The following is a 27,232-nucleotide window of genomic DNA, read 5'->3' on the forward strand; positions in this document are numbered from 1 at the left end:
CAGTGCCAACGCCCCGACATTCTGGTGAGGTCCAGTGGGAGAAAAGCTGAGCTCATGGATGGCCTTGAACACCAAGGCAGCCATGACTGGGTGAGAAAAAAAAAGTTAGGTCGAATAAGAGCGGCAAGAACTTGAACTAGGGCAGTGACTGCAGGAATAGAGAGAATGAGGTGAGTCATGCACTTAATCTTACAGGAATGATTTAATACTGGACTTATTAGTTAGGTACTAATTCAGCATGATTTCATCACTTGGTTTGCTTTGCTTTGCTAAGTTGATAAATCATTAACCAGTTTGACTTTTCACAATGCAACACTATGTGCTCACTTTTCAAGGTTATTATACATTTCCTATGCATACAATGGATATAAATGGGTATGGGTTTTTTTTTTATTTTTCCTGTTATCAGATAAAATGGGAACAAAGTACTTTTTGCTCTTAAGAATAGGCTTTGGATATCCTATCCTTTTTATTGGTGGTTTCCTGTGATGGGATTTTGTTGTTTCTAAGGGGGTTTGCTATTACAAACCAGGCTGATGTGGGAGATTGTTTTCAGAAGAAATTCCCCACATTGAGTAATCCACCACATGAAAAGTGGGCTCCCCACTCTTTTGGTTTGCATTTCTTTAATTGTAAGGGATTGAGCATCTTTGTAACACTTACTGGTAGTCTTTTTTTTTTTTTCCTGCAAACTGACTATTCATTTCTTTTGTTGATTTTTCCATCTGGTGTTTGTGGGTTTTTTAATTGGTTTTTAAGAGCTCTTTGTATATATTAAGGAAGACAGCACACTGTTTCTCACACAAGGTTACAAATGCATTTTTTTTCCTAATTTGTCATTTGTCTTCGAATTTTTTAAATTGGAGTTTCTGTTCACAAAAGCTGAATTTAGCATTCTGTGTATGGCTTTTATATTTCATTATGTTTAGAAAAGATTACAGAATAATCACCCATTATCATGGGTTCTTGAACTTTGTTTTAGGAAACTATCAAAGAATCTCAATGACATATTAATAATACAATAATAATATGACTTTCTACCATTCAGTTTTTATCTACTGCATAGTAGATGCTCTATTGAATTAACTCTAATCATGATATCTGTAAGGAGGTGATGATATTCCCATTTTACAGATGATTATATTGAGGCTCAGGGAAGGCAAAAATCTTGCCTAAGCTGCATAGATCTAAACCCATGGTTCTCCAGTTTGAGCCACATCAGAATCCCCTGGCTTGTTGGTCCCCTGGCTGCTAAAACACAAATTTCTGAGCCCCACTCCTAGACTCAGTAGGTATATGAATTTTCTATTACTGCTGAGATAAATTACCTCAGAATTACTGGCTTAAAAAACATGAATTTATCATTTTAGAGTTCTGTAGGATAAATATCTGACATGGCCTCCCTGGGCTAAAGTCAAGGTGTTTGCCAGGCTACATCCCTTTCTGGAGACTCTAAGGAGAGGCTCTGTTTCCTTGCCTTTTCCAGCTTCTAGAGCTTCACCCGCTCCCTGGCTGGTGGCCCCTTCCTCCATCTTTAAGGCCAACAGTGTTGCATCTCTCGGAACCTGTTTCTGTAGTTTCATTTCCCTCTGACTCTCTTCTCTGGCTTTCCTCTTCCACTTTTAAGGATCCTTGGGGTGACATTGGGCCCACCTAGATAAATTCAGGGTAATCTCTCTATTTTCAGGTCAGCTTATTAGCAATTTTAATTCCACCTGCAACTATAATTCCCCTATGCCGAGTATCCATGGGTTCAGAAGATGAGAATGTGGACACCTTAAGGAGTGGAGGGCATTATTCTGCCTCCCACAGTAAGTCTGGGGGCTGAGAATCTGCATTTCCATCAAGTTGTGCAGTGAAGCTGCTGCCTCTGGTCTGAGAACCCTGCTTTGAGAAACACTGATCTAAAGGATGAGATGGGACTCTGTCTCAAGTCTTGCTAACCACAGAGCCTCGGCGGCCACCGCTGCTTCCACCTCTTTTCCTAAATTCATACACATTCTTATTCACGTCAGTGTTGAGGAGGCATTTAAATCTATCCAAAGCTGCCTTTCAGTTCTGGGAAGGGCAGCTGCCCTGCGGTTGACTTGCAAAGCCCGAGCAGGGTCCCTGGGCTCCACAAGATGGAAAGAAAGACATACACAGAGACACTAACGCAAACACTGTGGACCCCCTGCGTCAGCTCTGTGCTGCTCCATGCTGGCCTCACTCTTCTTACAGCTGATCTCCAGCTGTGCTCTCCCAGGTCAGCTCCAGGTCCTCCACGTCCCTGCCCCTCAGGGACCCTCTGGCCACATCCCCAGTCAATGGCTTTGGGTCTCTGCCTCTTTTGTCTCTTCAAGTGGCTCCAAATGGCCAGCAAAACTTACAAACCCAGTGTCCTCTGTGCTCACCCCAGCTCACCCCGCTCCTTCACCACGCAGCCCTCTCTATTCTCCGCCACCCAGGGAATTCACCTCTTTTTTTTTTAATCCCCTTCATTCTTTACAGGCAAACTCAGTCCTTCTGAATATTTCAAAAGCATCACACACGCACAACTTGATATTTCACCTTAAGTTACATATCCATGTACTTAAACTTCCTAATGGCCTTAGAGTGCTGGCTATTACTCTGTTAAGTCCTCGCTCTTTGGCCCTTTACACAGACCCCAGACTGCCCAGCGGAGTCCTAGCCTATCAAGCATTAGAACTGAGTTCCCACAGCACGGCTAAGTGTCTGCCCATCTTAAACCTCCCTCTTTTCTGTAATCACAGAGGTGAATATGCGCTGGCTGAATACACAGAAGTGAAAACTGTCACCATCAAACTTGATGACAAGAACCCCTGAAGGAAAGACAGGCTCCTTCCACAAGCATCTGACGGCTGAATGTGGCAGATCAAACTGCAGAGGAAAAACCTACATTTATGCCCTTCCAGGGATACTTTCTTCTGGGGACTTTAAATCTACTGGATCTGAGCAACTTTTATTTTCCTCTCACATTCCTGTTTTATTGACCAATATGTTGTGTGTGCAATTGCAGTCCTGCCTGAGGATGGGACTAGTGGCCATTTCCGGTGTCCCCTGTCCACCAGATCCCAGGGGACAGTGAGGAGGCTCGGGGCATCGCCAGCAGGAAGTGATATTTGAAGTATCGCACAGTCTCTTAAAAATGCTTTGCTGACTCTGACTCCAGTAAGAATTTGGGGGGAAAAAATCCCTGCACATTCTGCAAACGGGGCCCTGTACCTGTGAGTTCCCCAGGGTTACCTGTCCAGAGAACAAGCCCCTCCTACCATTCAGTGGGAAGGAATCGCACTAAGTTAAAAACAAAAACAAAAACAAAAACACAAACGAACAAGATCAGGAGGATCTGACGTGGTGAGCTTTGGGGAAGCCAGCAAGTACCTCGGAGGGGTTTTGAAGGCCTTTGGGTGTGAACAGACGTGGGTCTTTGAGGCCCGCATCTTGACATTGACCATAGGACCAGCTTAAAATCAATACTGCCTTTGGAATGTGACCGAATCAATCTCCCAAAGAGCTTATCTAACACTATGTCATGTTCTACCTTAAACAAGGCACTTTCTTAGGCAGGAAATGTCACTAGCGTCACCATCGCTGTTAAAGACCCAGACACTTCCTAGGATCATTAAGTCCCACATTTTACAAATCAGAGCCACAATTTGCTTTGCCCAATTAGGCACGCCTACCATTACGCATTAATGGTTTTATGATAAACCTGTGTAGTTTTGCTTTTCTCCAGTTTGATTATCAAAATTTTAGACGAGTAAAACATACGCAACTGGGAAGACTGTTGTTATTGATACAGCCCTGGTTTTTCAAAGTCCTGTTTTGAACTTAAGTAGTGGTTAATTAACAAAGAACATCTGGACTCCATGGAGGAACTGGGTCCCCAGCTACAGTGGCCTGAGTATTGCACAAACGAGTTGTGAACTTTTCTTTTCCTCTTTGTGTAGCCGAAGGATGTGCAATTCCGAGTTGTAACTTGGAAAACTGAAAGCCTTCCCATATAGCTTTAAAAAACAAAACCAAACCAAACTTCAATTGTGTTATTCAGATACTTTTACAGTTACTAACTGGTACTTTTCTCATGGTGCTTATGTCTGAGAATGAAGTCGAGGGGCAGCAAGAAAGCAGAGGTCTATGTTAAAACCAGTGTATGTATAAAGAAAGTCATATGTGAAAGGAGGTTCTGATTCTTGTTGGAAATATGCAATAAGCAATCCACCTTCTTCTCTAAATCAGTTAACACTTATCACTTAGACAATCAGTAACTTGTTCAGTCAGGATTTGACTTCATACACTGAATTTTCAGGATTTTTTCTCGAGTAACTATAGACACTAACCTTGATAGTAATACATTAGAGGGTTCTTTATTCTTTCATTGTACAATAATGCCTTTAATATGAAATGCTACATTATTTATAATTGGTATAGTTAATGTATCTTTTTATAGCTGTAAGTAAACAGAGGTGGTGTATTTAACCTTCTGTAATATACTGTATTTAGAAATGGAAATCTATATAGTATTAGATTTCACTTCTTTTAAGGTTGACTCCTGTGGTATGGTTTAAAAATCTATTGGCCTGGGAATTCTGATCCTAACTGCAGATTGTGTTCAACAATGCAACAACCATAAAATAAAATTGGATATTTGAGAAACGTTATGTTTTTTTCATTTAAAGACCAGACCCCTTTTAATTCTGTGGCCGGCCTTTCTTTTTCTTAGACCTTTGGTACAAAAGGCTTAGAATAAAGGAGTTATCAGTCACTTCAGGATAAAATTACATTTGCTCCATTCATTACTTAGCCTGAGTGTGAAACTCCCTTCTGTTGTTTTGAGGGTGGACCAGGCAGCCAGCTCAGCCTGAGGCTGTGGTCTTGGTGAAGTTAAAGCTGTCATCTGAACTGAGTCTCTTCTCATCATAAAGTGATGAGGATGTGAGTGTGGAAAATGGTGGGGAGGATTTCCTGGGGGATTATGGAAAACACTGCATCCTGTGACTGTGTGCACAGCATCCATTTTTGTCACTTTCTCCCTGAGGATCCCGGGGTTTGGGTTTAACTTACCTAAAGTTTCTAAGGCTTGAGACCAATAAGCCTCAATCACCAAGTCATATGCTGACACTGATGTTGGCTCCAGTACATTCCTTTCCACCAAGTTCAACCATGCATCTCGTGTTGAGAAACCAGATCACTTTGGCCATGCAGAGGCAAAGCTCTACTGTTTCAGAGAAAACTTAAGGGTGGCTTGGATCCTATCCTTCTTAATATATGCATTTTTGTATACATTAATGCATTTAGAAACCCATTTCCCCAACGAAATGTGAGCAGAAAATTCAAGGAAAATGACGTTTCCTTCATTTGGTTTACCATGAAGGGAACCATCCTGGGGACCTACACCAGTTGTGGTGTGTGTGTGTGTGTGCACACGTGTACTTGTGTGCCTGCCGGGGTAGGGTACAGAACGTGGGCACATTCTCTAAAAGTGGACCTTCTGGAATGCACTGGCTTCTCCTGATGGGGGACCAAGCCCTTTTAATATCCTTGCTTCTAGCATGTAGCTGACTTGAGCTTAAAGGTGGATAATGAGGAACATTTTAAAAAGTATCCAGGGAGAAATGTCAGAGGAAACTGAGTACCCAGCTTAAGGAAGGTGACTGGAAGAACCAAGGGAGCAATCACTATACCCTCCAGAGGTTAGAAAGGGTAGGTCAGAGGGGTGGTTTTGAGCTGACCTCACCTTAGGAGGGGTCATTTCGACATGAGATGATGAGACTCTGAATACAGGACAAAGCTAGGGAGTCCGCTGGGGTCAAGAAGGAGGAGAAAGAAATCTTAACTGACTGATAACAGTCACCTCATGCCAACCTGTAATGACGCATGACTAGCAGAGGTAAATGCTGGAATCTAACCAGCCTGAGACTGGCCACCGTGTACCTAGTATCCGGGCTGTTTTCTACAGTGGAGACATTTCCAAGTCCATTCCCAAGCTCATTTAAAAGGGAAATTGAATCGCCCGGTTCCTGGTTGGCCACATCCGCTCCCGTCAGCCCGGGAACTGAGCGTGCGCTTCCTCATGGTGCCGCTAGATGGCAGGGCCGCGCGCCCTGGAGGGGCCGCCCCGAGATCGCGGCGCTCACTCAGCACCGCGGACGCCACGCCCTGCAAATTATTAGGGACTTTTCGATAGCAACCATACTGCCGCTTTTTGCATACTGGAATTTTCTAATTCTGCAGTGGTGAGGGCAGGATCGCAAAACTGCAGCCACCCTATTGGAAGGGCGTCGGGTCCAGGAGAGCTAGAGGGGCAGCCTCTTGGGGGCAAAGAAAAGCTGCCCCGTGGTTCCCTCGCCAACCAGGAGCCCAAGGAGCCGCTCCAAGTGGCCACTGCCTGGAGTGTCAGCGAGGTCGTGTGGGGACCCTGCGGCTGCCCAGCTTTTGTGAAATAGCAGAGATGGTGCTGGTGATTAGTTTCTGTGCTTTGGGGTAAATCCTGAGAATGTTCCACATACAACATTACATGAGAGGAGCCTAGGTTGAGGTTCCTGTCAGGGTGCAGAACCATCCGCTTTTTCCAAGCGGGTTTCTCTTTCCCCGGTGGGCACGGGGAGCTGAATCTGATGCCTGTCTGCGGCATGGACGTGCATCTTTATGATCTGCGTTTGGATAATGGCCTCAGTGGCAGGAACATACTTACATTAGGTTGAAACGTAATAAATTGCTAACATTCTACCATGTTTATCTACTCTCCTTTCCCCCCCAAAAGCCCAGACAGTTTAATGATTCACCAGTGACATCTTTGTATACATTCATACTTAAATTTAGCAAATTCATGTGGTGGAAGGGGTACAGTTTGCAAAATATTTTTAAAAATTTAAAATACATATTTGTAGTCCGCCCTATTAAGAGTTGTACACAAATGAATAGTCCCATCTTTTTCATATTTACGGGATACGAGTCAGAAGTTCTTCGGCGGATTTTGCCGCTGAGCGGAACAGAGGGGCAGGGAAAGCTGAGAGAACCGACCATCTGAGGGCTACGCCTGCCCCGCGTGGAGAGCAGGGTACCCAAACCTGGAGGAGACCTCGAGCTAGAATGGCCCCGGGACCCTGTGGTCTCCCGGGCAGGCGCGGTGAGTGTGATCATCAGGGGTTTACGGCTGGAGAAACTGAGGCGGGCCGCCGCCCGGGCTCCGTGTGCGCGTTCCGGGGAGGCCCCGCAGCCGCCGACCCCTCTCCCTGTGCGCTCTTCGCGCCGCCCGCCGCCCGCCCTCCTCAGGATTGAGGAAGTGCGTCTGGCCCGGCCTGGCCCCGGCGCGGGGCCCGAGGCGCAGGGGCGGAGGGCGGTGGGACCGCCCAGTCCCGATCCGCTGGTGGCCGCCGGGCCCGGCCCGCGCGCAGCCCCGCGACCCGGGCGCCCACGGCCGTAACTGCCGCCGCCGCCGCCGCCGCAGGTAAGCGCTGCCCGGGCCCGCGCCCCGCCGGGGGCCCCGCTGCCTCCCACCGCGGCTCCGCGTGGAGCCCTGGGCCCTGCAGCCCAGGCCCGGGGCGCGAGGCCACCCCGAGCTCACTCCCCCGCTGCCTCCCGCCGCGCTCGCGGGGTGCGGGCTGTGGGGGCCCAGGACGGGATCCCGAAATCCTGCGGGACGGTGCCGGGGCCGAGGGAGCAGAAGCGAGCGGCAGAAGCAGGAAAACACACCAGGATGTCTACAGGTTTCCTCCGTCTTTGGAGAAAGAAAACCTCTGCCTTCAAGTTGCAGCGGGCCTCGCGAGCGCGCGTGTGTGCGTGAGCGTGAGTGTGAGCGCGCGAGTGTGAGTGCAAGGGCGTGAGTGTGAGTGCGTGCGCGGTGGGAAGGGACTGCCCAGGGCGGCCTGGTGACACGGGATGGCCGAGCGCGCGGTCGCTCTCCTCCAAGTCTCGGGCGTGCTTCTCGCACGCCCCAGGGCTGTGTCTGTCGCCGCGTCCTGGTAAAACCCGCCATCCCCTGGGCGCAGAGCTTCCCTGCAGGGGCGCGGGACACAAGTGCTGCCCGGGTGGGGAAAGGGAGCCTGGGGAGGCAGGGGGTCGGAGGGAGATGTGAGGGAGAAGTGGGGGACCTCTGCGGCCGGCTCAGCCAGTCCTTTCAGTTTGAGGCCATGAAGTTTTTCTCCCACAAGCAAATACCCCTGCAGGGGTCTGAGAAGTAGAGACAGGAGCATTGCACTTAGGTTTTTTTAGCGGGCCTCTCACCAAATTACTATTTTTAGAGTTTGCCGCTCACTCCCATTAGATTAAAATTCCCCGAGCATTAAACGGACACATAAATAGAATATGCACAATTTTGGAAAATGTTCACATTCATTTCTTTTTGTAGTTTGACTTAGTTCTCTTTGTTCATGTCCTGGAGGAATAAAAAATTAAGTCAAAGATATACAAACCACACACCTGATTTGTCCCAACTGGAGGTTTGGGGGTCCACCGACCCTTACCCTCCCCCAGGTTTCCACATCTCAGGGAGTGGCCCCACAGTAGATATAATTGCTCAGATCTAATCCTGGGAGTTAGCCCCCATTCCCTCACTCCTTGAATTCAACTGTTAGCAAGTCATGTTGGGTCTACCTCTCTAATGCGTCTGGGTCCATTCCCATCTTTCTCACACTAGTCCAAGGTCCCAGCATCTCTTTCCAGTACAGTTGCAGAACTCCTCCACCCCTATTCTCCATTTGGCAGCCACAGTGATCTTTAAAAAAAAAAAACCAAAAATCCTAAATTAGAGAATATCATCCCTCTCCTTGGAAGCCTTCAGCAGCTTCTCCTTGTACTTGTCGTGAAGTCCAGGGGACTTCCTTCCCCCCACACCCCCCCAGCTGATCTGACCTCTGCCATCTCAGGCTGCCTGGCCATTGCCACTCCACCCAGCCACCCTCTCCAAAGCCAGCCTCACTCTCACATCCCTTTCTCTGTGTCCCTCTTGCAGTCTCCACTGTCAGCGTGTTCCTACTTTATCTGTTTAATTACTCCTTTAATTTACCTGGAAGTCTCCACCAGAGCTCCCGTTGTCAAAGACCCTTCCTGTGTGCCTGCCTTGCTCGCTGCCGCCTCTTCACCCCCAGAACAGTCCCGGAGGCACCAAACGCATACAGGTAGAGAGACTGCCTGGTGAATGGCCAGCCTTGACTTGTTTGTGGCTTTAGACCTCTGAAGAACTTCTGTTCTCATCTGAGATTGAGAACTATACATGTCTCCGGTTGGCAGCTCTCAAGCATTCTGATGTCCACAAATTCATTAAACACATTTTGTAAGCAAACTAGTTGGTCACGGGATGCTAAGAGTGCCAAAGGGATGTCCAGGACCATGGGCCAACCATCTCGTCCAGGCTTTCGATTCAAAAAAAGAGCTGGATGAGATGAGTATTTCTAACACACTCCACTTGCAAGTGTCTTCCAGCTCTTTGGTACAGGCAGTCCTTTCCAAACCTCCTGAAAAGGCAGGTGAGTAGGTTTAGGCTCTCCTATGTTTCTTGCCTGTCAGAAGGTTTATAGCAAGTACTTAACTGTACCCTCTCCACCAGCTGTAAGTTTCATGATCTCATGAAGCTCATTCCCCATGGAAAAGGCCCAATAAAAATATTTGTAGAATGAATGTCCGGTTCCTTTTCTAATTTTTCATTATGCATTTGGGTTTATTCATTACTACAGTTATAAAGAGTTGGCAAAAGGAAATTGCTGAGGTTTTAAAAATTATTAAAATAATTATTATTGCAGAACACTTCTTGAAGCCCTCTTTAGGGTACATAGACTATAATGAAAAGAAAACACGTGACTTGCAACCATGATTTGCTGCATTGGTCTGAACCCAAAAAAAGCAGGAAGAAGCAAAGATCCGTTTGAGGGCATAGATTGAGCAAAACTTGAGTTACTTCACCTTAAAACTTCTACATTGGAATCTAAGCCAAAATACAGTGTTATATAAATGAAATGTTATAATTGAAAAACTGCTCCAGTGGCAAAGTCCTCCATTGGTAAAATGATTTTCAAAAGGAAACTGAAAATAAAAAGGGGAACAAAACATGCTGGGTGAAGGTTGGCCTAAAATATTCTTAAGATTTTTTTTTTTTAAGCTAAAAACATTGTATGGTAAGACACTTCTGTTTTCAGCAGGGACATCTACTAGCATTAGGATTTTTGAAATATTGTTGGGTGTACTTGCTAGCCGATTGTGAGAGGCATTTGAAAGCAGAGAGCAACTGTGCACCTTGGTTTCTGAATGTCACCCTGAGATTTGGAGCCTTTGTTTTAAAACAGAGATTCTGTTTTGTTGCTTCTTTCTGTCCCCTCTCAAGGTGATTTTCCTAATCAGGTTTTGCAATTTACAAAGCTTTGATCATCTCCTAAATTTTGTCCAGATTGATCATTTCTACTTTCCGCCTTGGACTTTGCAGGCTCCCAAACTTCAAACACGATTTTCCCTCTCATGGTTTCTCTACATCTCTGGCTCTTTAGTTGGGAAGGTGCGGGCTCATAATGAGCAGGGTTTTCCCAGCCCCACCTCCCCCTGCCTGTAAGAGTGCAGCCCACCTGGGCCAGGGGCCCGCCCGATGGCCAGGCTCTGTGATGAGAAAACTTCGGTGCACTCACAGCCTTGTTCCGCAACTTGCTCAGTGCCCACCCTGTTCAGGACACCTGGAACCTGCTCACTGGGGAGACAGCGGGTCTGCCCTCCAGCATGGATATTCCGATCTTATTTATCAGAGTATGAGTAAGGAGACCCTGCTGGCTCCTCAGTCCTCCCATGACAATTTCAAGTAAGCACCACCTCTGGTCCCGTTGTAGTAAGTGACTGCAGAAGCTGGTCCCTTACTGGAAATCTCACAGTAACCCTGCCAGGTGGCCTGGGCAGGAGGGCGTACCTGTTTTTATGATACTGACTTGGGCATTATTTACATGACCTTGACTTTGTATTTTGGACTGCACTGTCACCCTCCGTTTCAGAGTTGCCTGTCTCAGAGAACAGTTGCTAATTTTACCATACCGTATACCTCAAGGTGCTTCTGGTCGTTTGATCAGCATAGCAGGCTGGACCCCCATGTTGGGGACCTCCAAGCTCAGTGGGACCTCAGCATGGGAGACAGCAGCTCCTTGCCTCATCCCAGCCTTTTTAGTCTTAGGAGATGAGATGCATCTTAATCCAACTCAAAATTTCTCTGGATAATTGGAACTCTTTGAGCGAGGTAAATCTTGGCTGTGGGCAGCTGCCCTGAGCATTGTAGGATGTTCAACAGTGACCCTGGCTGATTAGGTGATTACAAGCACCTTCACCCCGAGTTGTGATGACCGAAAATGCCTCCAGACATTGCCAGATGTACCCTGGGGTAGTAGGGGGCAGGCAGAATGTGGGGGGCTCCTTTCTGTCATTCCCCCAGGGCTCAAACTGACTTGACTTCATAGCCAGTGCCCATGCCTTCCAGACCCTTCTCTTTGGGATTGTTGCCTGATTGCCTCTTTGTCATTACGTGCCCACCTCCAGGCTTCCAGAAGAGTCTGTCCTGGGCAAAAGGAAGCCTTGTTTTGTGTACGTGTGTCTGCCCCACCCCGACTGGACACTGGAGCCTCATTTCGCTGTCTTGGTGTCACTCTGACAATGACCATGATTGAACAGGGATGGAGCCCTTTACCTGTAGGCGTTCTGCAATTGTTTGGGGTCTCTGAGCTCTTCTCAGGCAGACACTAGTGGAGCCCACCTGCGAGGTGGGGTGGAGGGAGCTCTGTTTTTTCACTGCCCCCACCTGACCGGGGTGTGGCTGGATAGATGGAATGTGAAGAGAAATGTCGGGGAAAAAAAAAAAAGGAGGGGGGAATGCCAGTGCACCAATGTAAATAGTAAGATGTGGAGGGATGCGGGAAGGGACGTGGCAGTTAAAACAGCTTTCTGACTCGATGATGCCTTTTCACCACCAGGACCAGACAGCTTTCCACTCAGCCATGACCGCATGTCCGTGACTTGGTCCACCATGGACTATAAGCCATGACTTAGTCCGCCCTTTGGGAAGCGACAGCGGCCGTGACCACAGCTGGTTCTGACTTGGGAGAGCGGCAGCCCCGAGGAGGGTTGATGGCTGGCATGTCTCGGCGACCACCCAGCATGTACTGGTGTGTGGGGCCAGAAGGGTCAGCCGTGTGTCCAGGACGCGCCATGGAGACCCATAGCAACGGTAAGGGCAGGGCTGGCCACGCCCGCTTTGAATATTGCATGTATGAGCAAGGGGATTTCAACCAAAGGATATAAAATGCCAGTTATTTGGTGAATTGTGTGATTTTTTTCATTATAAAACACATCATGGGATTCTCACTTAAATTCAAACATTGAAGGGGCCATGGGACAAAATTTATGTGGATCTGAAGATCTTAAGACTCAGGGCATCATTTCCTGTTGGTTAAAAAGATTTTTTTTTTTAATGGGGATTGAGTTCTGCTTTCTTATTAAAAAAAAAATAATGCATGCTTATTAAAGAAAAACTGAAAAGATCAAAAAAGAAGTAGGAAAAAAAATCACCCAGGGTCCCACTGCACTCAACACAGTGAACATTTTGCATGTTGTCTTCTGGGTGGCCTCTCTGAGCGTCCAGGACTTTGGTTTAGCTTTACCTACTTATAACAGGGTATATGCTTTAGCATCCTACTTACCCCCTGCCTTTGTGTCAGCCGCTGAGCTCGGTGTGATCCCATGAAACAGCCTCTGACTTGGGAGAAGTGTGCAAAATGACGGACCCGGTCCTTACTCTCCTGCTGGATGTTTTGGGACATCTGGGTTGCTTCTAGTTGCTGACTCTGACCAAAAGCGTTCCACGCCCATCTTTTTGTACATGGTTCTGAGATTTTCCTCTTAAGATGCATTTGCAGAAGTGGGACTGTTGGGTTTAAATATTTTTAAGCCTCTTTCCACATAGTGCCGGTTGTTCACCAGAGTTGCACCACTTTTATCCCCGTAGGGTCTCACTGATATTATTAACAATAAATATCTATTCAGCCCTTAGAACTTACTGGGCACTGGTTTGGTGCCTTAGGAAGTAACCTCATTTAATCCTCACAACAACCTGAAAATGATACTTTCATCCCCATTTTATAGCCGGGGAACACGAGAGTTAAGAGAGGTGTAGAAATCTGGTCAATGTTAACAACTTGTAATGGGCAGAACTGCCTTTTGAACACTGTCTTCACCGACTCTGCCCCTGACTCTCGTCCTTAAAGCCTGGGCCATCCTGTGGGGTTTGAGAGGACCCATGTGTCGGTACCTCCGTTAATTGAGTTAGTGATTCAGTGTTGTACCTGGTTTGGCGGGCCTTTTGTCCCTTCCATGAGTGTTTTTCCTCCATCAAAAATGCCCAAAGGCTAACTCGAGTGCTGTTTCTGGAAGACTTCTTTTCACGTAAATCAAATTATGAAATGAGAAAAGAATTTGCTTCTTAACATTGCCCAGTACTCAGTGTTCCCAGAGTGTTGGACTTGCATCTTTTGAAAAGTTATGTATTTATTTACTTTTTTGGATGTGTGTCTTTTTTCAGTTGCTTGTTAGAAAGGCTGTGCCTTATTAGCATGAGATCAAGATGATGCGTGTGGTGGAAATGCTCTTCCTGATTTCGGATAGCACCTCTGACTTTCCAGGGCACCCTCAGCTCCGCTGCCCCACCTGCCTGTCCTCAGCCATCCCCAGGAATGAGAGTGGGGCAGGGACGTGGGGTCCTTTTGGGGCTCACTGAAGGGGTGATTGTATTATCTGAAAAAACCCCAGAGGGGACTCTGCCTAGTCCTAGACTGACTGGAGCGGGATGCTGGGGGTGGGGCACTGGGCCCTGTTGAGCAGCATTGCTCAAATTGCAATGGAAACTTGAGTCCCCTGGGGACCTGGCACAATGCAGGTTCTCCTTCTGTGAGTCTGGGGGCACCCAGAGTCTGAGGTTCTAATAGGCCCCCAGGTCGTGCTGCTGTTTTGCCAACGAAGTAACAAGGCTGAGATGAGGGCTTTCCAAGGTTCCCCGAGGGGATCCCTGTTGATTCTTACGGGTCCGAGGGACCTGGGCCAAAGGACCCTGGACAGGCCTGGACCAGCCGTGCCCCCGGGCCTGAGGTAGGATGGGTGAGCCAGAGGATGTTGGAGTGAGTGTACCGAAAGGCCAAAGCGTGGACACTCCCAGCCCCCGTTTTTTTTCCTTCACGGTCTGGCTCTGAACCTTACACTACTCCTGTTCTAGCACGTTCCCTCCTCCCCGACAGCTGTGATCGCCAGGTCGGAGGGAGAAGGCTCAGAAAAGTCTTTCCTGCCTCAGGGGCCTCTTTCCCCAGTGGAATCCCAGGACTCCACAGGCTCCCTGTCCGGAATGAACCTTGGGACAGGCATGAAGTTAGGGGAGCCTGTGCGAATCCCGCAGCCCCCACTGGTGCTGTTCCAGACGCTCCATGGATGGGGGTGTCGACAGGAGAAGTGATGTCTTGTGAACCCTGATGCTGAGGGAGGTGTTTGTGAGGAGGAAGACACGTAAACCACTGAGTTGAGGGAGATGAGAGCAAAGTGACCGGAAGTACATTGGAAAATTCTGCCCTATGACTCAGCGTTACAAACGTTATCTTCTCTACTGAGAAATTATCATTGTAATCAAATTCTCAGAAGGACTCCAATGAAGAAAGTAGAAATATATGCCCATAGGTGGTAGTCCAGGAGCCGAGTATGGGGTTCCCTGCCCTGGGACTCGTGGAAGACTCCCTCCACGAGGAGGCCACAGGCTGGGGTGTGGACACAGGCCGAGGGCAAGGATTGGTGCCCGTCATTCTACGTGCCATGATGGGAGTTGGTGGGCTTCAGTGCTTTTAAAAAAAATGTATCTTATTTATGTATTGAAGCAGCTAGCAGAGCCCTTTTCTCCCGGGATACCATCCAGCCCACGTAACAGCTAACAGTGGGGTTGCTTTGATGGGGTGGGGGATGTGGGGGGGGGGTGAGTCCCACTGCTGATCTTCACCTTGATCCCAGAGCTCTGCAGGCCCAATTTTAAAAACGTCACATGTTGGATTTCATTTTCACTCGATAGAAATATATGCACCAAGACCACAGCCTGGGGGCGGGTGGCAGACTTGCAGTCACCGGGGATTGTAGCCACTGCTCTCGCTTATCTGTAGGGTGTATGTTTCCTACCAGGAGCAGGTGTCCCTTTTGGTGGTGGTTGCTGCTTTATATTACTTTTGCAGCCAGAAGAAGAATATTGCAATTTGTTTTATTTTATTTTGTTTGTTTGTTTTTTACTTTTTTAACATTTTTTATTGAGTTATAGTCATTTTACAATGTTGTGTCAAATTCCAGTGTAGAGCACAATTTTTCCATTACACATGAACATACATACATTCATTGTCACGTCTCTTTCACTGTGAGCCACCACAAGATCCTATATATATTTCCCTGTGCTACATAGTACAGTCTTGTTTATCTATTCTACATTTTGAAATCCAAGTCTGTCCCTTCCCACCCCCCGCCCCCCTGGCAACCACAAGTTTGTATTCTATGTCTCAGTCTGTTTCTGTTTTGTATTTATGTGTTGGTTTTTTTCTTTAAGATTCTTCATATGAGCGATCTCATATGGTATTTTTCTTTCTCTTTCTGGCTTACTTCACTTAGAATGACATTCTCCAGGAGCATCCATGTTGCTGCAAACGGCGTTATGTTGTCGGTTTTTATGGCTGAATAGTATTCCATTGTATAAATATACCACCTCTTCTTTATCCAGTCATCTGTTGACAGACATTTAGGCTGTGTCCATGTCTTGGCTATTGTAAATAGTGCTGCTATGAACATTGGGGTGCAGGTGTCATTTTGAAGTAGGGTTCTTTCTGGATATATGCCCAGGAGCAGGATTCCTGAGTCATATGGTAAGTCTATTCCTAGTCTTTTGAGGAATCTCCACACTGTTTTCCATAGTGGCTGCACCAAACTGCATTCCCACCAGCAGTGTAGGAGGGTTCCCTTTTCTCCACAGCCTCTCCAGCATTTGTCATTTGTGGATTTTTGAATGATGGCCATTCTGACTGGTGTGAGGTGATACCTCATCATAGTTTTGATTTGTATTACTCTGATAATTAGTGATACTGAGCATTTTTTCATGTGCCTATTGATCATTTGTATTTCTTCCTTGGAGAATTGCTTGTTTAGCTCTTTTGCCCATTTTTGGATTGGGTTGTTTGTTTTTTTCTTATTAAGTCATATGAGCTGCTTGTATATTCTGGAGATCAAGCCTTTGTCGGTTTCATTTGCAAAAATTCTCTCCCATTCCGTAGGTTGTCATTTTGTTTTACTTATGGTTTCCTTTGCTGTGCAGAAGCTTGTAAGTTTAATTAGGTCCCATTTGTTTATTCTTGCTTTTATTTCTATTGCTTGGGTAGACTGCTCTAGGAGAACATTTTTGAGATGTATGTCAGATAATGTTTTGCCTATATTTTTTTCTAGGAGGTTTATTGCATCTTGTCTTATGTTTAAGTCTTTGATCCATTTTGAGTTTATTTCTGTGTGTGGTGTGAGGGAGTGTTTTAAACATTGTTGTCTTGTTAAGTGCGGACGTTTCGGAATTAGTATCTAACCGGCACACCGCCCTTGGTGGGCGCTCATCTCCAAGGTCAAATTTGCCTCAACTGGCCTCTTTCCCCTTAATTTCTTTCCGGAATAATTGTGGGAATATTTGACTCCATGAACCTGCAGCTCTGTCTCCCACAGGGCCCACCCTCTGAGTTGTGTCACCATCAAATAAGATGGATTTTTTTCGGCCCCACTTCTCCCCAGGGGAGCCCCACCTCTCCTCTTCCTCCCTCCAATCCACCAGCCTCACCCCAGGGAGGACCACCGCAGACCTAATTCCCAGCACTGCCCAATGAAAGCTGACAGCCAGAAAGTGAAACAGTGATACTCAGATTGTGCTCAGTGCGAGAGCAGTTCGCACTCACTTTTTAAAAAAATCCTTGCAAGATAACCTGCTTTGGAAATAACATCACTCTTATCCTTCCAAATAGAGTTTGGAAAAAGATCCAGACTTTAATTAAAAATTAGCTTAAAAAAAACCATGTTTTACTTTGGGGTTTGGGGTAATGGTCTTGTGTATGTGTGTGTGTGTACTGGGCATGTTTGTTCATGCCTCTACCTGTCTTTGACTTGCTCAGTTCACCTTGTCCTTATTTGGAGTGTTAACCCTTTCAGGGCCCAGGAGCATGTGAGTGCCTCTCCGGCTGCCCTGTGGTACCCAGTGGACTGCGCACAGCTGTCCTGTGCTTGTGCAGCACAGCTGGGCCCCGGGAAGGCATGTCTCAGCCTTGCTGGCCCCGTCTCCTTAGCACTGTCAGCATTCAGCTGGCCTGCGGGGCAGGCGGCACTTTTAGAAGGGAAGTTTAGAGAGTGCGTGAGGTGAAGCTAGGGTCAGTGAGATACTGGGCCAGGACATTCCAGTTTGAAAACATGTCATTAGACATTCTTCCACGACAATCTCACACAAGTCAGAGTGGGGAAACCTGTCCTGTCAGCCAGGATAAGGCTCCAGGAAAGGAGATAAGTGAGGGAACTTCTAGGTAATTCAGGCCCAGAGCACTCGGCGAGCCTTTCCTGGATCCTGAGGGTGAGGGGCCCCGGGACAGACATCACCAGAGGGGGTCCGCATCCCCCAGGTCTCTGTGAGCGGTCCTGACTCCCTCTGCCTGCCCTGCAGAGCGCTGTTCTCCACCGGACCAGCATGGACCCAAGGAGGAAAAGGAACATTCTGGAGGCCCGTCAAGTCCCAGGTTACTTCCAATGTCCTTTTCTTCTTCCTTTGGCTTTTTCAAATCTGTCTTAAAAATAACTTCTTAATTTCAGAGCCAAGTGGATTTGCTCAAGGGGAGGGAGGGGTTCTTCCTGCCTTCTAGAAATAGAAATAGGAAACAGCATGAATGGTAAGTGCCCCTGGGGTGGCAGAGTGCTTTCTCAGTGAGCTGCTGCGAGAGGTCCTACCGGGGACAGATCCGTGGTGATGAGGGCCTGTCAGAGCGGAGCCACCAGCCCACATCTTCCACCTGCTCCTGGAGTGGGTGTCCTGCTCATGACTGCTGGGCTGTGTTTACACCGCGAGAGGAGGAGGGGAAGACGGGGCTTTGTGAGGAATGAGACCATGGTCAGCCTGGCTACAGGAGCAGCACTGGGTCCCCAGGGACCGTAGCCAGTGTCCAGTACTGAATCCCTTATTGAATGAGGAGGGAGGTTGAGTGGTGGCCCGTGTGGTGGGAGAGTCAGCTGTGGGCATCCAGCCACATGGGCAGCAGTTAACACAGCTGTGCTTCGTGCCTGCAAAGCCAGCCCAACTACACAAGCTCTGGCTGTGATGGGGCTTTTAGCATTAACCTGCATCTGAGGCTGAGATCTCCTGATTATTTGTCCAGAATAGGCTTGCTTACTTCTAGCAACAGAGTGCTGACTCCCTCTCCAATACACCTGCCCTTCTGTGGGCTGCTCTGTCAGGAAGGATGTGTGCAGAGACCGGTCCTCTCTCATTGCCTCCAGCTGCATCGGTCCAAGATGGTCGGAATCCCTTAACCCTTTTCTTGAAATAACTAAAGCAGACACCTTGCTTTGCCTGTGGATTCCTTTCCAGGCTAAGCAAACTGTCCCACTCCCTTCAAGGGCAGGCTGCCTGCAACATCACACATTTCCCTCGAATCTCACCGAGCTTTTGTTCCTCAGTCTGCGGACTAAGCATTAGGCCATGGCTACCTCGACCTATGGGGAGAGGGGCCTCCCACTCTGACCCTCCACCTTGCCATAGGCAAGCTCTTGGGAGCACCCCATCCCCCTACCCATTCTAGGTGGCCAGAGCCTGAATCTCACCCAGGGCTTCAGCCCTCCCTTCCCCACATTTGTCCCTGACTCCCTTTACCAGGGTGGGCAGGCCCTGTGTCTGATGGCCTTTGTGCCCACCTAGGAGCCATTCTATGGCCAAGAGAGGAGATTTTCTTCCCAGCCCTGTGCATTGGCCTCCATAAAGAGGTCAGTGGCCTATGAGTAGGGAGGCACCTGCATGGACATCCCCAGGTCCTGGTGCAAGGGACAAAGACTTTTCTCCCACCTGCCTGGTTTCCTGGTCCCTGTGAGCCAGACCTTGAAGAAATCATAATTGGAGATTTTTATGAAATTCTAATATTCTGGGAATTGAGAGAACTAAATAACATATAAGTTATCCCACTCAATGACATTTAAGTCCAAACTCTAGTGTGTGAATTTCACACATATTTTCAGGAACCCTGATGAATGAAAACAGGGGCTTCCAATATTCCTTAGAAATCCCAGTTCTGAGTCCCTTCACCATCCTGGCCGCCTTGGTGTTCAGTTCGTTCAGATTCTATTTAACCATCTTGTTCTTTACTGAGTGACATTTGTCATAAAGCAGAAAAGAGGAAAAAAACCCGAAAAACAGAAACATGTATCTCAAGCAGTGGAGTCCTTCCTGAGCCCTGATGCTACGGAAGGAATCACATGTTAGTTAGAAATGATGTTTTGAATTGTAAGTAACTTTTTAGGATGCACTTCGTCTTGCTAATTTGTGCTAGGGCGGTGCCTCAGACCTTTTACCTCCTCTCCTGTCATCAGCGGCCGGGCATGTCTCCAGGTGCTGGTCTTAAAATCAATCGCCTCCCTGTTCATTTCAGGAGAACCAAAACCAAAAGTAACTTCATTTGGGCCCTTTGAATTTATCAGCGATTTAGAGATAGTTAAAGGCATTGAAAACCGTTAGTCCATTCTTTTGAATGTCGAACTATGGGCAAATTGGGGGTTAGGATATGAATACAAAAGGACAAGAGTGACACTCTTAAAGATCCTTTCTGTAGTTCATTTTGGCCTTCAGGTGGCCCTGTAGGTTCTTAGACAGGCAGACGGCCACAGGTGGAGTTAGAGGTGGAGGAGGCCAGGGAAGGCCCCTCTGGCGGTTCTCGCCCCTCCCCTCAGCTGTCAGCATCAAACATCTCCAATGGGTGGTCGCCCATGCAAACAACACCAAGACCTCTGGGCTCAAAAGCAAAAAGCAAGCAGAGAACCCCTGCCTGACAGTGGGCAGGGAGCTCCCCAAGGTTAAAAATTGACTTGTGTGTAATTACACACATTCTCATAGAACATAAAATTATACCAATAAAGCCACAGTCCTCTTTGGCCCCTGCCCAGGTGACCACAGTTAGCTGAATTTGTTTCCTTCCATCCCCTTCCTGCACTCGTGTACACGCGCACACACACACACACACACAATCATTTTTGTATATGTTTCTGGTTTTACACTCATGACATTCAATTGTGCATATATTGTGCAACTTGGTATGGAGTCTTTTTCACGTGCACCAAGTTCCATGGTTCCAAGATTTATTTACTCAGTCCCCTATTAAAGTGTTTTTAGATTCTTTCTTCATTTTGCCTATTACCATAAGAGTTGAACATGCCCCCAGCAGACTTGCAAGATCAAAGAATAAACACATTAAAAATGATAAGGCTAATACCCACCCCTGGTTAAGGAAGCAAGTGATACAGAGCTGACTCCAAGGCACAGCCCCAGGGGCAGTTCCCCAAAGGGTCTCTGTTTCCTGTTTCTGGTTCTGACTCGGAAACAAACTCATATGAGGCTGAGGCTTGGAACTGTCTCTTCATCGTTTCTGCTGCCCCCTGTTGGTCAAAAATGGGTCGGAGGGTCCATCCAGATTCCGTGCAGGATGGGAAATAGATTCCAGCTCCCAAAGGAAGGAATGGCAAAACGTGTGTGGCCATCTTTGATACGCTACACCACAGAGTTGGATAATGGATCAGATGTGAGGTGTAAAAGAAAAAGGAATCAAGGATGTACCCACCACGCAGATTTAACTGGGGTTAATATTTTTCCATTGTCACTTCAATAATTTTAAGAAATAAAACCTGACAAATACAGTTAGAGCCCCCTTTAGACCTTTCCATATTAACTGCTCTCCATCAACCCCCAAAGGTAGCCATTATTCAGATGTTAGTGTGGACCATTTACCACGTTTTATACCATTGCTAAACATATGAGTGCCCATAAATATGTAGGATTGTTTCTGTCCTGCCAGGCAGTCCTCTCTGGGCTGCTCTCTGGTACACAAGGGATCAGCATAAATTACACAGCATTGCATGCCAGGGTTAGGAAGAGGCTTAACTGAGGCAGAGGAAATCACAAAGCCTGGGTCTGCAGGATGGGTCGCCTGTGGTCCCCAGTCTCTCGTCCTCTCGCAGGGAGGCTTGCTAGGGAAACTGACACAGAGGAGTAGGTTCCAGTCCAGCAGAGGGTCCAGCATGGGCCTCCCCTCCCAGAAGGGTAGCCTGTCAATGATGTGCCAGTGTGGGTGCTGCTTGTGTATCGGGGACCACTGGGGCTGGGGGATGTTACAGCCTGCAGCCACTAGACCTACGGAAACCGAGCTGGGGTGCCATCCCTTCCCCTAGGAGGAAGGGGCACCCCTCAGCTGGCTCACTGGCCATGTTTGAGGAGTGGCAACCCGAATCACATTAGGGAAATCCTGCTCTTTTCAGAATAGTTTCCATATTTAAGATTTTTCTTTCTTTCTTTCTTGTTTTTGTATTTTTTAGACAGAAACAATAAATTTGTGAGGAATTGACAGGACAAAGAAATTTAGGTTTTGGGTGGTTAATTAGTGAAGAGTCGACACAGAGTTTGGATGTGGGGTAGTAAATTAAAAGAAATAACAAGGGAAAAAGGAGGGGAAAGGTATAGCTCAGTAGAAGTGTGTGTGCTTAGCATGCACACAGTCCTGGGTTCAATCCCCAGTACCTCCATTAAAATGAATAAACCTAATTACCCTCCCAAAACAAACAAAAAATTTGAAAAAACAAAAAATTTTTTTAAAAACAACTCAACTGGTTGCAAATATAAAAAACCTAATTACCTCCCCCTGCAAAAAAAATAAAGTAACGAGGTTTGTTTATACGGGTTTCCTGGCTCTGAGTTCCCCATCTCTGGTGATAAAGGTGTTCTTCTACCTTCGGATGCAAAGACTGCACCTTTCATAGGAGACCCGTATTTAAGATTTTTAAATAAATATTTTCATATTGGGCCAATCTTTTTGTAATTTAATTTTTCAATCAGCATTAAGTTTGTATAGCATAAGAGCTTTATTTTCCAAGGGGCTGGAAAAACCTTTTACCTAAAGAATCTTCTAGGTCTTGGTGCTTTTTTATGGGTAGATTTTTTTTTTTTTTTTTTTTTTTTGCTGTTGATTCTATTTTGTTAAAGACTACAGATTTATTTAAAGTTTCCATTTCTTCTTTTTTAAATTGAGTTATAGTCAGTTTACAATGTCGTGTCAATTTCTGGCGTACAGCACAATTTTTCAGTCACACATGAACATACATCCATCCATCCCATTTCTTCTTGAGTTAGTTTTGTCAATACATTTTTCTAGATCATCGTTCATTTAATCTAGATGTTCAGATGTATTAGTATAAGTTCGTAGTGACTTCAGGATTTAAAATATGTTTTTAGATGATTTTATTTCTTTTTCCTAGATAAATTTTTTTTATTTAGGTAAGCATAAATATAAAATTGAAGCCTCAATATAAAATTCAAAACTACAAAGGGGAACACAATGAAAAGTATTCTCTCCTACCCTGGTCCCTGGTCTTCCTGTTCCCCTTTCTTCTTCCAAAGAATCAGAGAAAATAGTTCCCACTCTCTTTTTGTTTTCTCAGAAGCCAGTTTCTTAGGCCTAAATTCAAATGGCTTTTTTTCTTTTCATAAATCTTTAGCCTAGGCAGGATTTTGAAATGTTATGTTTTTATCTTAGTTCTTTTTCCTATGTTTTATATTATGGAAAAGTCTGAACTTGTCACAGAAGTAGAATCTGTAATGGACCTCTCTGTATCCATTGTCCCAGCTTCAGCATTACCACACAGAGCCAATCTTTTTTCAAATTCTATTTTTTAATTGAAGTATAGTCAATTTACAATGTTGCATTAGTTTCTGGTATACAGCATAGTGATTCAGTTATACATATATATATTCCTTTTCATATTCTTTTTCATTATAGGTTATTATGAGATACTGAATATAATTCCTTGTGCTATACAGTAGGACCTTGTTGTGTGCTATTTTATATATAGTAGTTGGTATCTGCAATTTCAAACTCCCAATTTATCCCTCCCCACCCTCTTCCCCCTCACCCTGTAACCACAAGTTTGTTTTCTGTCTGTGATTCTGTTTCTGTTTTGTAAGTAAGTTTATTTGTATCTTTTTTTTTAAGATTCCACATATAAGTGATATCATATGGTATTTTTCTTCATCTTTCTGGCTTACTTCACTTAGTATGATAATCTCTAGGTTGATCCATGCTGCTGCAAATGCATTATTTCATTCTTTTTATGGCTGAGTAGTATTCCATTGTACATATAAACACAAGTTCTTTATCCAGTCATCTTCAGTGGACATGTAGGTTGTTTCCATGTCTTGGCTGTTGTAAATAGTGCTGCTGTGAACATTGAGGTGCATGTATCTTTTCAAATTAGATATATGCCCAGGAGTGGGATTGCTGGATCATAGATTAACTCTTTTTAGTTTTTTAAGGACCCTCCATACTGTTCTCCATAATGGCTGCACCAAGCTACCTTCCCACCAATGGTGTAGGAGGGTTCCCTTTTCTCCACACCGTCTCCAGCATTTGTGAACTAGTTAGTGATGGTCATTCTAACTGGTGTGAGGTGATACCTCCTTGCAGTTTTGGTTTGCATTTCTCTAACAATTAGCAATGTTAAGCATTTTTTCATGTGCCTATTTAACCATCTATATGTCTTCACTGGAGAAATGTCTGTAGGTCTTCTGCCCATTTTTGGATTGGGTTGTTTTTTGTTATTGAGTCGTACGAACATACATGAGAATAGCCAGTCTTGATCTATTCATATCCCTTTCCCTCCTCTCTAGATTATTTAGAACCCAATTCCAGACTTCATTTGTTAAGAAGTGTTAAAAAAAAAAATCTGACCACAATACGTTTTATTACTAATAAAAATATTTCCTTAATAAACAGGTATGTAGTCAGCATTAAAATGACCTTGATTGTCTCATAATTTGTTTTCATCTATGTTTGCTTGAATCAGATTTGTTGAATCAAAGTCCCTGTATTCTGTTGAGTTGATGTGGTTCTGAAGTCTCTTAATTTCTATCTTTCTCCCTCCCTTCCTTTTTCCTTGCAATTTAATTGTTGGCATAAGCACATTGCTTGTCCTTTGCAGCTTCACGCAGTCTGGATTCTGGTGATTGTGTCCGGTGTGGTGCTGTCCCTCTCTTCTCTGTGCTTCTGTGGATCCAGAGGCTTGATTTCCTTCAGTAAGACATTTGGCAGGAACACTAGATAGCCAGTGCTGTGCATTTCCCGTTGCTTCACCGCAGGAGTCAAATGACGTCTTGGCAATGTTTAAATTTTTCAATGATTTTGGGTGTTGTCAGCATGATATTTCATCTTAAAGACCCTAATGGTTTCTCAGCTGTTCACCTAGTGGTTTTATCAGTCATCAATCGTTGCTTTAGATCAGTTATTTCATTAGGGTTGTGAAGTGGTGCTATTTTAAGTCTATCTTCCAGCTGAAATCTATCTCAAAAGAAGGACCTTCTCCCATCAACTCTGTAGTACCTTGAGATACAGTCTGTATGGGAAAGTCAGAATAAATCGCTTATTTTAATTATTTCTCTTTATGAAAATCATAGGTTCCCTGCATCTTTCAAAGGTGACCAATGAAAGGTTTCTCTTAGTATTATTACTCACTCATGGATTTTAACTTTTTAAACTTTTGATGCTAAAATGATTCATCTTTGGTCAGCAGAGGCCCCTTTGGGTTGGTTGCTTTATCTTTTGATGTGGCCCCATGATCTTTGATGGCATCCTTTCTTTCTGATGTGACAAGGTATCCCAGGCCCCTGTGGTCTGCTTCCTGTCCCAGACCTGCCATCTACCACTTCTCCTGATTTAATTCTCTACCGTGCATTTTTGTCTCCTTTCTTGTTCCAGGTATTGTCCACACTTTTGCTACCCCCGCACCCCCATCTCTTACTTTTCTCATCAATCTTTCAATAAGATTGTTTCATGAATCCTTTGAAAAAAAAGTAGCTTTGAGTTTTGCTGTTGCTGTTTTTAATTTCTTTGGTTTCTAATTATTTCTTCCAACAAAAGCTCTCACATACTTATTACGGAGCCAGTCTACTAGTGCAGAAATACTGAAACAAAAAGAATTATTTTCCCAATAAGACACATCCAGCTGTCCAGGGGATAATGGTTTTCAGAGTGATGCGGTAAGATGCACGTGACCTTGATAACAGCATAGAAACGTGTGCCATCTCACATGCCATTCCTTGTAGACCAAGATTGGTTCTTCTCCAATGTCTCCTCTTGGAGTTGTACCTGATTTTATTACTAGTTTTCAGCGAACCCATTGGGGAATGGGACGATTCTGCTTTTTGTTTCTTGGCCAGGAATCGCTTGATCCTGAAAGTCTTGTGATGAGACATGGCGGGGAGGAGAGTTAGCCATACCGCCAGTATGACGGAGGAAAACTCTCTGATTTCTATGTAATTGATTTTTGCTTTTCTGCTTATTTTCTTCTTTTTTTCTAAATCCACTTCTCCCCTTTTCAGCTTTTTTATTTTTGAAGAGTAACTCTCACTTCTGAGAACTCATCTTTTTTCTACTTGAGAATTTTTTTTTTAATTTAGGTGTATTGTTCTGGAATCCTGATTAGACACATTTTGAAAAGCTTCAAGCATCATCTTCCATGTCTCTTAATTTTTTGTCTGCCCTTGAACCTCTTGGTGCTGCGCTCTCTGCTCAGTCTTCCAGATTGCTGATTTGTCCTCCAGCTGTATCCATCATGCTCTGCCACCCACGTACTGTGTTTTACAGCTCAACTCTTCCGTTTTAATTTCCGAAATTTTCAGTCAGTTCTTGCTCATGGATGCCCCGTCCTCCTGTCTCCCTCCAAGACGTCAGTCCTATTTATCCTGAGGTCTTGTCCTTGCTTTGCTAACACTGTTCTAGATGGAAATGGGCCCCTGAGATGCTGGAAAGCCAGAGCCCAAGGTTCTGCTCAGGAAACCTCAGACGCTGACTCAGTCTTCTCCTCCCAGATGAGGGTGGTGGTTGCTGATAGCAAGTTTAGTCATCAACCAAGAGTCCAGAGTTTGCCCGCACTCCGTTACCTCGGGGACTGGGTTATCTGTGTAGGTTCCCCCACTGAGCAGTGCAGTAAGCGTGCAGCAAGAAATGAGGCTCTCAGATCTGGCAAGACCCTGCCTGGCCCAAGCATTGTCACTGTCAGCTGCTCACTTCCTCCTGGGGACTCTGAGGCTCCAGGGCAAACCGTGGTGGGATGGTAGGCCGCGTCCTCTCCTGCCTTGGGTGATCAGCATGGTTCCCAGGGCCCTGTGTCCTTGGCTGCATGAGCAGGGACTTAATTTGGCTTTACTTTCTGTGCCGGGGTGGGAGGTGAGGAGGGATCCCCGGCCTGCCCGTCTGCAGCCTGCCCTGCTCACAGGCGTGGTTGGTGGAGGTGGGTGCTTCTCCTTTACGGTGCTCATCCTCCTCAGATGTTGGTGGGTACCTGCTTGGGTGTTGATCATGGTGTTTGGAATTCCCAGAGCTGCCTGCGAACGCAGCTTTGATCACCACAGTCTGCAGAGAGGAGGGCAGGGAGCCTGCAGTGGGCTGCCCTGGGGGGGTGCACTCGGAGCATGTCTTCTGGGTTGGGGGGTGCTCCACGTGCCGCCTTGGTGTCACCCACCGCCTGAGACTCCACACTCCCTCTCTAGTGCACAAGGGGCAGAGCCCTCTGCCCTCTACTGCCAGGCTGGAGAGGGGCTCACTGTGGATTTCCCCTTCCCGCCGTCCCTCTGCTGGTGGCTTTGGGGGCCCTCCTGCTTCCTCAATGCACTCCAGGCAGCCTCAGAGCACTCCTGAACCTTGCCACCTCGTGCACTGTGGTTTCTGGCCCGATCAGGTCTCCTTCTTGTTTTCTCTGCTAATATGGCTTTTTTTTTTTTTTTTAATGCTTTTAATAGTTTTTAAGAATCTGGGGCAGGATGTGGTGGCTACATCCAGGGCTCAGTTTTCTGCCTGGATCCTGTCTCCCAGCAACTCCTGGGCATCCCTGAGGTGTGCAATTTGCAGGAGAAACTGAGAGACAGTGCCAAGAATGTGGACTCTGCGGT

General features: G+C 46.1%; 2 protein-coding genes and 1 pseudogene across 4 annotated transcripts in view; 2 read left to right on the plus strand and 1 right to left on the minus strand.

The window, feature by feature from the left end:
* Window positions 1-4,659, plus strand: part of ALDH1A3 (aldehyde dehydrogenase 1 family member A3) — a 41,610-nt gene extending 36,951 nt beyond the window's left edge. Inside the window, exon 13 of the mRNA XM_032468849.1 lies at window positions 2,754-4,659. Coding sequence (XP_032324740.1) covers window positions 2,754-2,826 — 73 coding nt within the window. The 3' untranslated portion in view covers window positions 2,827-4,659. The remainder of the gene's footprint in view (window positions 1-2,753) is intronic.
* A 2,323-nt stretch (window positions 4,660-6,982) lies between these two features.
* The window catches only part of LRRK1 (leucine rich repeat kinase 1), a 118,254-nt gene continuing 98,004 nt past the window's right edge, over window positions 6,983-27,232 (plus strand). The window contains exons 1-2 of one of the 3 annotated variants that reach the window (XM_006182666.3): window positions 6,983-7,132; window positions 11,937-12,190. In XM_006182666.3, the coding sequence (XP_006182728.2) occupies window positions 12,091-12,190 (100 nt within the window). In that variant the 5' untranslated portion in view covers window positions 6,983-7,132; window positions 11,937-12,090. Of the gene's footprint in view, window positions 7,133-7,291; window positions 7,454-9,100; window positions 9,123-11,936; window positions 12,191-27,232 lie in introns of those variants that run through there. The other 2 variants (XM_032469382.1, XM_032469383.1) reach the window with 2 other exon arrangements.
* LOC116660150 lies at window positions 14,629-26,308 on the minus strand (annotated as a pseudogene).

The sequence above is a fragment of the Camelus ferus genome, chromosome 27 (genome assembly GCF_009834535.1).
Source record: "Camelus ferus isolate YT-003-E chromosome 27, BCGSAC_Cfer_1.0, whole genome shotgun sequence".
NCBI lineage: Eukaryota > Metazoa > Chordata > Mammalia > Artiodactyla > Camelidae > Camelus > Camelus ferus.